The 12,760-nt window shown below is 30.7% G+C and overlaps 2 protein-coding genes across 2 annotated transcripts; both read left to right on the top strand.

The window, feature by feature from the left end:
* Positions 1-5,129: 5,129 nt before the first annotated feature.
* On the top strand, positions 5,130-9,917 carry LOC103496490 (glucomannan 4-beta-mannosyltransferase 9-like). The gene is made up of 9 exons (XM_008458356.3): positions 5,130-5,701; positions 5,988-6,086; positions 7,119-7,371; positions 7,483-7,593; positions 7,688-7,824; positions 8,343-8,456; positions 8,546-8,745; positions 8,903-9,097; positions 9,455-9,917. Exons 1-9 carry the CDS (start codon positions 5,417-5,419, stop codon positions 9,615-9,617), a joined length of 1,557 nt encoding a protein of 518 aa, XP_008456578.1. The 5' UTR covers positions 5,130-5,416; the 3' UTR covers positions 9,618-9,917.
* Positions 9,884-11,780, top strand: LOC103496654 (uncharacterized). Its single transcript, XM_008458594.3, has one exon. It carries the CDS (start codon positions 9,884-9,886, stop codon positions 11,345-11,347), a length of 1,464 nt encoding a protein of 487 aa, XP_008456816.2. The 3' UTR covers positions 11,348-11,780.
* The last annotated feature ends 980 nt before the right edge of the window (positions 11,781-12,760 follow it).

The following is a 12,760-nucleotide window of genomic DNA, read 5'->3' as shown; positions in this document are numbered from 1 at the left end:
ATTATGAAAATGAAAAGATTATAATAATCATTGTTTGGGGAAGGAATAAGTGGAAGAATTATGATAAATTATTTATAATCCTTCACCGGAAGAAACAAGTGAGAAAGAATATGATAATTTTTTTATTTTTTCATTTTTTTTAAAATAGTACAAATATATATATATATATATATTTAAAAATTCATATTATAAATCAAATACATAAATATTCGTATTTTATTTACTAAAATTTGAAATTTTTATCGGAAAACATATTCCATTAGGTTTTCGTAAATACGATGTCAATTTTGAACATTTTCATTAGGTTTTTGTAAATACAATGTCAATTTTGAACATTTTGTATGTAAGTTTTTTTGTGTCAAGAAATTAATTGATGCATTACATGTGAAAGAAATTATATGTATTTTCTTTAAATGGATGTTGTAAGAATTACATATATTTTCTTTTAATGGATGTTGTAAGTGCAATATCGGGAATATGCGTATCGTTAACAATCGATTTAAAATATTTTATTATCATTTTTTTAATTCGTACAAATGTATTTTTTTTAATTTGTATCGTAAATTAAATATACAAATATTCATATTTTATTTACAGAAAGTTGGAATTTTTACTTTTCGTAGATACGATGTTATTTTGAATGTTTTGTACGCAAACTTTTTGTATCAAAAAATTAATTGATGCATTACATGCAAAAGAAATTATATGTATTTCCTTTAAATTGATGTTGTAAATACAATATCGAAAAATTACGTATTGTTAACAATCAATTTAAAAAAACGACGACCAACGTAATAGCATTGAAATGAAATGAAATATGGAAAACAAATGTTTTTTTTTTTCGAATGCAGTTAGAAGAAGAAATAGAAGAATTAAAAAGGAATAAGAGTAAATTGAGAAGAAGAAAGAGAATGATTCAGAAGGAATAATGGATTAAATATATTCTTTTTACTCCCCTTATTCATGGTCTCAAACATGGAGATGATTATATAGTTCTTTCTTTTCCATTTTCCTTTCCTTCTTCTAAACATCCTCTTAAAGTTCAAATTTATTAGAACTTTATTGAACAAAATGACCTTAAAAGTTATGGGATAAAATAGATACAAATCTCATAGTAACCTACAACCAGATAGATGATGCTTGAATGGGAAGTCTATCATGTAGGCATGCATCCACTTAGTTAGGTTGAAGTGTCCCCTTTTTATGATTTATTATAGGGAACAAATACAAAAGATTTGGTGGGCACAACAAATAAAGTAAAAGTCAAGTTTTGTTAGAATGTATTTGTAATCAATCCTCTGAAGCCAAATGCTAAAACAACACCTTTTGCTTTCAAGCATAGGTACACAATCCATAATTATTATTGTTCACTTGAAACAAATAGCGTACCCTAAAATTTTAAAGCTACGTTGACACTAAATTTAGATGTTTGAAAGTAATAATGTTTTTAACCCAAAACATATTTAGATCAGTATTAGTGTAACTTGATGATGGATACCAAGTAGTTTATAATTGAGATAAGAGATAGATAGGCAAAGAAATGGTTGATTTGGATATCAATACCATTATTAATTTGCCCCCAATGGATTCAAATCTAAAAAACTTTCTTATAATATTTGCAAGGGTTGAGGAAATTGAAATTTATTTGGCATACAACGGGTGGTTATTGTTGTTGTTATTATTATTATTATTATTATCATTTTTATTATTTTGTCTTTATCCAAGTTTAAGATACCGATGTGTTTGGCTCAAGAACTTTAAAATTAGGAGTTGACAAGTAAATTTCACTCTTTATTTGGTTCAAAGAGTTTATGTATCCCATCACAAGAAAACATCAATTTCATGTCTTATCAACTTCTTACACAGTTTACAACTCTTTAGACTTCGTAAGTAAACTTCTTACCCCAATCGTTCCATATTTTTACTTTCAAATTAAGTTACGAAAATTGTTAATTAGTAATATTCCTATACATATGAAACTAAATAGATGTCATTCTTTTACGTTTTATGAACATTTATAAAAGAGGTTGGAACCTATCAATTTATTAATATATCGAAGAGAATTATTGTTCTCAAATTGAGTATATTTGTGTTTGGTAAGTCCTAACCAAAGGAGTGGTAGTTGGTGAGAAACTCAAAGGTAGACAGCCTAAAAGCTTAAAGGCATTAACAAAAAATGATTTCCCATCCACCAATTACCCCAAAATCCCTATTCTTCTCTTTTTCCTTTTTTTTTTTTGATGATGAATTGATTGATTTGCTTGTTTTAAAGCTTGTGATTTAAGATAGCTTTTGTTTTGTTTTCCTTTTGAAGTTCCTTTGTAACTTCAACAACAATGAGAATGAGAATGAGAATGAGAATGAGGATTGAGATTGACACTCCAACCTCTTCATTAACACTTACTTCTTCTAAACTTAGTTCCCAAGGTTGACCACATGGACTCATCCTTTTGCAAATCTACGATTTGAGTAACTTCTTTCTCTTTTTGTCCTTCGTTTTAGGTTAAAAGAAACCTATTAAAATTGTTATGCATTAAAGTTTTTGGAACTAAACGGTTAGAAAATTAAAAGTATAGAAGCCTAATTGAGACAAAATAATTATTTCGAAAAACATTTTTAAACCTAAAACTTATTAAGTTTCTTAATATTTTCTAAGTATAGTGCAACTAATAAGCATATACTCTCAAGCCAAAAGACAAAAACTTCGAATATAGTTGAATATATAATTTAAAAGCCCTAAGAAGATGTTTATTTTATACTATTTTTAATTTCACCATTCAAATTTATTATTATTAATTTATATTTTTACTGTCTACTCATGATTTAAGTCTTTTTAACTAAGCATTTTCTACTTACTTAAGTTTAGCCCAATTAATTAAGATGTTATAAAGATTAAGGATTCAAATATGTTAAAATGTTGAGAATCTCACATTAGAAAGATAAGTGGACTCACACTAGATAGATGACCTATTCCTTTTATTCTCAATTCATTTGTACATAACTAGAAAAGAAGAAAAAAAAAAAACTACCTGTTTTCAAAATGTACATTTTTAGTCCCCGAACTAAAATATGTTTGAAAGGTCGACCTTATATTTAAAAAAAAAACAATTACATGATAGTTAAAATTAGAAAAAAGAATTTTACAGAGGATGTGATTTAAAATTATAATTATTTAAAATAAAAGTATAAAGTTATTTAAGGGCCTTTTGAACCTATTTTTAAAATCTCGAGAACTATAAAGGTATATTTTGAAAATGGGAGAACTAAATGAGTCTATTTTTAAATGAGTCTATTTTTATAAACGTTGAGACTAAAATGTTTGTTTTCATAATTTATGTACCAAATGCATATATTATCAAAATCTAGAAACTAAAAAAGGCAAATTTTTTTTCTTTGAAAAAAACCCAAATAATTTCACATACCATTGACAGTGAAGATTTAAGAGTTATTTATATGGTACAAAATTGATTTTGTAATTTCACACACTTTGTTTCTTAATTCAAACATCACAATTAATGCAAATTAACTAAATAAAATAAATTTGTTTCTAAAAATGATAAGATAAAATGTATCAACGTAAACCTAACTAATCAAAGAAATCTCTATTATTATTATTATTATAGCTAACGATATGAACTTCACACCAAATTTTTTTTTATTTTATTTTTAAAAATAATATGTCAAATAACCAATAAAAATAGTATATTAGCGAGTAAATGATCTTATACTTTCACCTACTCTCGAGATTTCACACATAATCAGAAGGAGAAAAAAACATTTTAATTAAAATTATTATTATTATTAACAATGACACATTACTTGATTTTCCAGTTATTGTTGGAAGGAAGGAAGGTGAAATTATAAAATCATTCACTCCCAATTAATAATAATAATAATAATAATATAAAGTACATATAATTGGTGTCTATGTGTTAGGAACAATGCATTTTCTTTCTTTATCTAAATAAGGTGAAGTTCTTTAATCATTTCATACACATTAATACTTTGATTCATTCATTCTCTCTCATTATAAAATCATTCAAGTGCTTTTTTGATTTGAAATTCATCTTATATTATTCAACTTTACTTTATATTTATTATTTTTGGAAATTTTATTAATAATCTTTTATCTTTCAATGACTTTATAACTAATTAATGCAATAAATAATCCATTGTTGTCATTAACCCAACTTTGATTTGATTTGGATGGTCTAGACTTGAGAAAACCATACACATTTCTTTAAATATTTTATTTGAGTTGCTCAAATCATTAGATGAGACTTACTTATTACAATTTTTTATTATTTTGATATTTTATTACAATAGATCATGCACCTATCATTCTTTTTACTAATTAATTATATGGTTCTCAATCGTTTTAAATATGGAATTTTTTTGAACTTTTCACAATTCAATGACTAAATAAACATGAACTTAACATTATTGCATTATAGAATGTCACATTATAAATATGTATGAAGATTCGAATATTGATATAGGTTAAAATAAATGTAGATATTTTCTTAAACAGGCAAAAAATTTTACACGTTATAATTTTTTCGTTTCTTAAGAGCTCAAGTTTAGTGGAAAAACTATAAAATATTTTGTATATAATTTACAACAAACCAAGAAGGGAATTGGCAATTAGCAATATTTCAGTGTAGAGAATAATTTTATGGATAAGATGTACTTTTGACTCCCGCCGTTCAAAATTGATGTCTATTTGATTCTAAATATTTTAAAAGAAAAAACACTTATTTCGGAGATTTGAAATAACTTTAAACAGTTATTGAATCTTTTGAGGGTTACTTGACTAATAAAAATATGATGTGTTGGTTATCATATAATTTGCAACTAAGGACTTAGTCCCTAACTCTCAACAACAATGAAACACTTCGTTTCTATATTTTCTGCACACCACCAAAATTTAATTTGAAAATGATGTCCAATCTATCTTTTTTGGGTTCAAATAACAAATCAATTTAAAATCAAACCCAAACATAATTTGAATTAAAAATGTCCCCTAAGTTTGGGTATGCAGTCTCTTTCTTTTCCATATTCTTCATAATCAAATTTCATTATATAAATACCACTTGAAAATCTAAAAAACCCACTTCCAATTTTCCATTAATCTCAATCCAAAAAAGTGTTAAAAAAAGAGAGAGAAAGAAATCCATTTTCCCCATTTGGGTTTCATCTCAGAAAACCCCTATTTTCAAACAAAAGCAAACATTCTGACACAAAAAGAAGAAAGGAAGAGAAAAACAACACTCACTCATCTCTTCCTTTGATTTTTTCTTCGCATACAAGCAAAAATCACTTCAAAAATTGGTCTTTAAAGTGTTTTTTCCCCTCACAAAAAACCCCATCTCCTTAGAACCTTAAAATTTTTTCATTCTTTTTATTCTTTGTTTCAATGGAGGAAGTCATTTTCACATTCCAAATGGGTAATTTTTGGCACCAAACAACATCCCCTTTAATTGCTCCATTTTTGAAGCTTTTTGTAAGTATTTGTTTGGTAATGTCTTTAATGCTCTTTTTTGAAAGAGTTTATATGGGCATTGTCATTCTCTTTGTCAAACTCTTTAGGAAAAACCCTCACAAAACTTACAAGTGGGAGCCTATTAGAGATGATCTTGAGCTTGCCCACTTTGCTTACCCCATGGTTTTGGTTCAAATTCCAATGTACAATGAAAAGGAGGTGAAAAATATTAATTTTACCCTAACACTTTAGTTTTCTTTTCATTTTATATCCTCTGCGTCTAGAATTTGGAATCCAAATTCGACAACTGAAAGAACCCGTGTTGGTTTATGGAATAGCCTTGAAATAAGCAAATATGGCATTTCTAAGTCCCAAGAGATGTAGAGGAATGTTGGAGCCATCAGTTGTTGAATTCGAATTCCGAATCTTGGACTTGGGACAGTATAGGTTTTGTCTCGAGTTCATATAGAAGTTTATTTGAATTGAATGTTTTTGTTTGAGTTAGGTTTATCAATTGTCAATTGGAGCAGCATGTGGACTTTCATGGCCAACGAATAGAATCATAATTCAAGTTCTTGATGATTCTACTGATCTTTCTATCAAGGTTTACTTTTTCATTATTATTATTTTATTTATAATTATTATTATTCATCGACCGTAATCTTATTTTAGTTTTTATAAATCATTAAAAAGAAGAGTTTTGTCGTTCTAAAGAAAGAGAGTTTTGATAATGATTTTTAGATTTTCGTATATTTAAATTGAAATGTTACGTAACTTATCATACAAAATTAAAATATTTTGCAGTAAAATTATTTAAGTGCGTTGCAACAATAGAATTTCTACTTTTTCTATATGAGTTTAATCTAATGGATCAAAATATTATATATTTGTCTTATCAGCTAATTCAAATATAATTTATTAGATAAAACATTAATTACTATTCAAAAAGAAAATCGTCAACTCTATCTCAAGAGTCTAACTATTAATTAATACAACATCATTTTATTATCTAACCAAAAATAGAAATAAGATTTATGATGGGGAAATAACAATATAAAACTACTCAAAGAAGGGAATGATCATTTAATCTTGAGGGAAATTAATATATTTTAATTATTTATTAAAAATTAATTTGCAATGATTAATCTCTACTTTTAAATGGTTTATAAACATCTTTAATCCAAATAAGTGTGTTTGGATGGACTAAAGTGATTTTTAATTTAAAGAAAAAAACAAACAATGATAATATCAACAAAAGTTAAATTTTGGTAAAAAAATAAACAAATTGAGAAAAGCTAAGTGCTCATAAATTAAGTCTAAGTAATCATTAACTAAAATCTTAATCTCTGTTTAAAAGAAAAACAAAGCACAATCTCTTGAAACAAGTTAATTCCTTCTCTAATTTGTTCTTCTTCTTCTTCAACCTATTTTTGTACGATTGAAGAAAGAGTATGAAAACGAAGAGATTTTTCGGATCGAAAACAACCGTTTTAAGAAGTTCTATCTTCTGGGTTCTTCAAGCAGTTGAAAATTTTTCCCTCAAAATCAGTGACCAACACAAATTTGGGTCGAAACCCACCATTGTTTTACGGATTTCTGATGTGGGTTTTTGATATTTTGGTTAAAAAATCATCAGGATCTAGTGGAATTAGAGTGCAAAAGATGGGCAAACAAAGGGATAAACATAAAATACGAGATCAGAGACAACAGAAATGGGTACAAAGCGGGAGCTCTAAAGGAAGGAATGAAGCATAATTATGTTAAACTCTGTGATTACGTTGCTATTTTCGATGCCGATTTCCAACCAGAGCCTGATTTTCTTTGGCGTACCGTTCCATTTCTCACAAACAATCCTGAGATTGCTCTTGTTCAAGCTCGTTGGAAGTTCGGTAAGCTTTCTTATGTTTTTTGTGGGTGTGATTGGAGAAACTAATTTATGATTTGATTTTTGATAATTTTGAAGTACGGAATTGAATTTGATTTTGTTGGGACTGTTCCAGTGAACTCAGATGAATGTTTGATGACAAGAATGCAAGAGATGTCATTGGATTATCATTTCAAAGTGGAGCAAGAAGTCGGATCTGCAACTTATGCCTTCTTTGGGTTCAATGGTAAGATGTGATTGTAAGATATTGTTGTTAATGGCTTTAATTTGTGCAAAGTTTTGAGCTATGGAATTAATTGAAAACCGTTGAGTTCTATTAGGCACAGCAGGTGTTTGGAGAATTGCTGCACTGAACGAGGCTGGAGGATGGAAGGATCGGACCACTGTTGAAGATATGGATTTGGCTGTTCGAGCTAGCCTCAAAGGCTGGAAGTTTGTCTATGTAGGCGACCTCAAGGTACTTCTCGAAGATGGTGTATCGAAACGTCTCAGTTTTTGTATTATGCTCATGGTTTTCCCCCGCTAGTTTTCCCAAGGCATCATTTACATTTTACATCGATGCCTCTTGTAGGAGAGAACTAGATTCATGGGTTGCTTTGGGTGCTGAGTTGGTATTATAGTCATAAGCGAGGATGGTAAGGAAATAGTGAGCACGGTGGACATGTGGGTTGCAAATAATTTTATTGTAGCTAAGTGTGGGTTATAATAATCGAGAACTTTCAACATTATATTGAGACCCAATATTGAGTGGGCTATAATACCCACTCCACTCGAGGCAAGTTGGGGGCTCAAACCTAAATGGTTAAGTTTTTTTCACTTGGGAGTTTGAATCTAAGAACCTTAACCTTATAAAGAGGACCCCCTTTCGTGGGTTGGGTACTTCTAGTCTATATGATTGTAAAAGTGGGGAATGGGATTAATCTTGCTAGCTTTTTCAGTTGTTAAGCAATGATAAATGTAAATGAGTTGTTTCAGGTGAAGAATGAATTGCCTAGTACCTTCAAAGCTTATCGGTATCAGCAACACCGGTGGTCTTGTGGCCCTGCGAACCTCTTCAAAAAGATGGTCACTGAAATCATGAGGAACAAGGCATGTTTTGTGTATTCCTTGGATATGTTGGTTTCATTTGATGCGTTTTCTTTTATGTATCTCACCATTAGCTTTCTATGTACCTGCAGAAAGTCTCCCTGTGGAAGAAGCTTTACCTGATCTACAGCTTCTTCTTCGTTCGGAAGATCGTTGCCCATATCGTCACGTTTGTCTTTTATTGTGTCATTTTGCCTGCTACAGTCTTGGTTCCTGAAGTATCGGTACCAAAATGGGGTGCTGTATATATTCCTTCTACGATCACCCTCCTAAATGCAGTTGGAACTCCAAGGTCATCGTCTTGCCTTTCTGTTTTTCGAAGTCTGCATAGATAACTTTCACTTTGTTTCTAATTTTAGAACCAGAAGTTCTAGCATTTCACCTCAAGTTGATGAACATGGAAAAACTTTACACTGATACTTACGGTTCTGATTGATAATCCTTTGCAGATCATTCCACCTTATCATTTTCTGGATTCTCTTCGAGAACGTCATGTCGCTTCACCGAACAAAGGCAACATTCATTGGTCTGTTGGAAGCAGGGAGAGTAAATGAATGGGTAGTCACCGAGAAATTGGGAGATGCGCTAAAGACTAAACTGGGTTCCAAAGCTCCCCGGAAACCTCGTTTTAGATTGGGAGAGAGGTAAATAATTAAGATATGCATATTGATCTCCCATTCAAGCATTTTATAAAATCTACAATAAGCAATAGCACACATAGTTTAGCTTCAACTACGACACTAAAATTTAAACCCACTTCATAAATGACTCACTAATATGACATCTAACTAGATTTCTCTCAACACTGTGCTTGCTAAGAAAGCATTCACATGCATTCCTATAAGAAATATGTTGTTTTTTTACGGGAACTATGGAAACTGAACAATCAAAGCATGTCGAGATTCATTAGTGATGTATAGACTCTAGTGAGTAGAATACCATAGTTGTAGCAAGTTTCTGAATTTGTAGGTTTCACCTTCTTTCTGATTGTGGATGAACAGACTCCATATACTTGAGCTTTGTGTTGGAGCCTACCTCTTCTTCTGTGGCTGGTATGATCTCAACTTCGGGAAGAACCAATATTTCATCTACCTCTTCCTTCAATCGTTCGCTTTCTTCATCGCCGGAGTCGGTTACGTCGGAACTATGGTTCCCAACTCTTAAAAGATTCATATACTCAACCTCGCACTCAATTATTTATTCCACACATTGCTTCCCTATGTGCCAAAAATGGTTAGAAGAATCATCTAGGGAAGTTTTTTCCATTTTCTTAACTTATTATATACACAATTCTTTTTAGTTTTGTATACCAAAAAGTTGTTCTTTTTTTCTTTTTTTTCTTTGTTGAAGGAGAGTGTTGATTCAAAGTTTTTGTGTTGTAATGGTTGTGAAAAAAAAAGGGATTATATGAAGAAAGAACAAACAATAAGATGAGCCAAGAATTTTCGGTCTCCTCTTTTAAAATGTTGCCTATATATGTACGGACTTTCCGCATAACGGAATCAATGGCGTTTGATGAGAAAATGTTCGAAGTCTTTAGTCCTTCTCGTTTCATAACATTCTCTTTCCCCAATCCATGTCACTCTCAGTCTTCTCTCCGAGTTGCGGTGCTTGATTCACCGATCGAACCCGCCGGTACTCCTTCAGTGGCGGCGATGTTCGTCCCCGCGGGGCTTGAAACCGATTGGATGTTTTCCACGGAATCAGGACATTATCAGTTTCTATTCAGTTCGCCTGGAATTTCACGTCTGATTCTAATCGGAGATCAAGAACCGTTGAATCGCGATAATTCCGCTGTTTTCAATCGTCCATCGGCGGAGGTTACGGCTTCGTTGTGGAGTAAACTCGCGGTGAGTTTGCAGCCACTTTTTCTTGCTTTATTTCCAAAATCATGTCTCGAGAATGGAATTCTTGATATGCCGATTCTCAGTTATGTCGATAACGTGATATATAGTAAAGTTTTAGAGAAATGCGTCGGTTCTTCCGTTGGTGAATTTCTGGTCGAGAATGTGGAAGTCGAGAGAGAATCGGGGATAGGAATGTCTGAAACTAGAGAATTCAGGAGACGTTTACGATTCAAAAGAATGCCAATCTTGGTTCAAACAGAAATTCGTATAATTCCTCAAGCTAATCAAAATCTAGATAGCATTGAAATTCAAAACATTAAATTCAAACCAGATACTAGGAATCTCGTTCATCCTTACTTACCTGCAATGGCGGCAAGCCTTTCATTGATCAGTTCGTCCATTGACAAACAGATTCAAATCGGTAATAAACCAAAAGCCCTATGTTTCGGAATTGGTGGTGGGGCTCTGCTTACATTTCTTGCAACACATTTGGATTTTGAAGTAGATGGTGTAGAAATAGACATGGAGGTTGTAAGAATTGCAGAACAGTATTTTGGATTAGTAAAGAATGAACATATACACATCAACATTGGAGACGCCATTGAATTTCTTGATTATGCTTCAAAAGCAGTGAAGAAAGAGAAGAGTGAAACCTCATCCTTTGGTATTCATGTGTTTTCTGAATATAACGTGGTTATGGTTGATCTTGATTCGAAGGATGCTCGAACATCCACTCAAGCTCCTCCAATGGAGTTTGTTGGTAGAGATGTTCTTTTGAAAGTTAGATCAGTTCTTTGTGAAGATGGGATTGTTGTGATGAATGTGATTCCTCCTAACAAGTTGTTCTTCGAAACATTGGTAGATAACGTCAGATCAGTTTTTGATGATCTGTTTCAGATTGATGTTGATAATGGTGAAAACTTTGTTCTTATTGCTTGTGTGCGTTCAATCAAGCATGCTGCAAAGAAGAAGAAGAAGAAGAACTTTTTGTCTAGATTGGAATTGCTCCTCTCTGGAACATACATGAAGTCCATAAAAAAGATATGAATCTTCTTCATTTTGATCGGTACCTTGCTCGGCTAATTAGGAATTGTCGGGCTCACTCTTGTTTTCACGATGGAGATACATAATACGTTTTACGAGTAATTCTTGGGATGACTTGACTTTGGTTTAGAGTTGCGATAGACGAGGTCCTTCGCTCCTCTTTTCATAACGAAGATTCAAGATACATTTGGTTAGTGAGAAATAGAATGATTTTTACAGCTATTCTTTTAGGACAAAGTTTAACATTTTGGCTTATATGAATTTGAACGTCTTGTAGCGTTTTATGGTTCAAGCTCCCTATTACTTTACAAGCTCCATGAGAGGGTCATTGTGTTTGTTAATATTCCCCTTTTTTTTTGTTGTTCTGAATGTGTTGTAGTTTGATTCTTCTTGATGAAATGAGAGGAGCATAAAAATGAAGATGGAAGATTTTTCATTCTCTTTGGGTTTTCAACATTTTTAAATTAAAATATCCATACTGATGCCAATTCCTATAAATAAAAATGATAAAACAGATCTTTAAATTAATAATTAAGTTATTTTTAGACAATTTCTTATGGACAGCAAAGAAAAATTTGTATAGCAAAAAGTAAAAATTAAAATGTACCATAAAAAGTAGAATATGTTTTCTTATATTTCGTAAATAGTTTCTATTTTTGTTGTTGTATTTGAAAATGTTCAATATTTTTATTTTCAAACTAAACTATATATCTTGTATTTTGTGTTAACATTGATGATATTGTCATTTCCTCATTCACATTATTAAAAATTGAAAGGAGATCGAAAATGTCATTATATTTCACGTTAAGATTAATAATTTGCTATTTCACAAAAATATGTTTTAGCAAATAAGAATTTGATATTGACATCTTGCCATTAGAATTATTAAAAGTTGCAAGGATATCTGAAGTTTAGCATTTGGTTTATCTGAATTCGTATATCATAAAAGATCGAAAATAAGTAATACTGATATCAAACCTTTCAATTTATAAACTTATCGATTTGTTGATATATATTTCAATCTACTCTAACTTTCGTCTATCCTGTCCATAACTTTTAGCTTAGTGACTCATCTAACAAGAGAATTAAAAAATGGTTAAACATAACGTACCAAATAGTCATTCTTTAAGGGGAGCGTTTGGAGAGAGAAGTGACTTATAATAGTTTGGGATTATAATAGTACGAGTATTATAATTATATGGAGATCATAATAATCTGTGTTTAAGGTACAAACTATTATATCCTGTTTTATTATTGTATGTGTTTGAGGTGCATACTATTGTAGTATATATTATTATAACTCGTGTTTGAGATGAGACTGTTATAATTTGGATATTCCAATATTGTTTTTTTTATCTATATGATGTACATGAAATATACATTTTTCTTCAATTGATTTTATTAAATTTTGTTAAA

This window comes from Cucumis melo, chromosome 3 (assembly GCF_025177605.1).
Source record: "Cucumis melo cultivar AY chromosome 3, USDA_Cmelo_AY_1.0, whole genome shotgun sequence".
NCBI lineage: Eukaryota > Viridiplantae > Streptophyta > Magnoliopsida > Cucurbitales > Cucurbitaceae > Cucumis > Cucumis melo.
The sequence above is the reverse complement of the archived record's forward strand: the minus strand, read 5'-3'. Positions and strand labels throughout refer to the sequence as shown.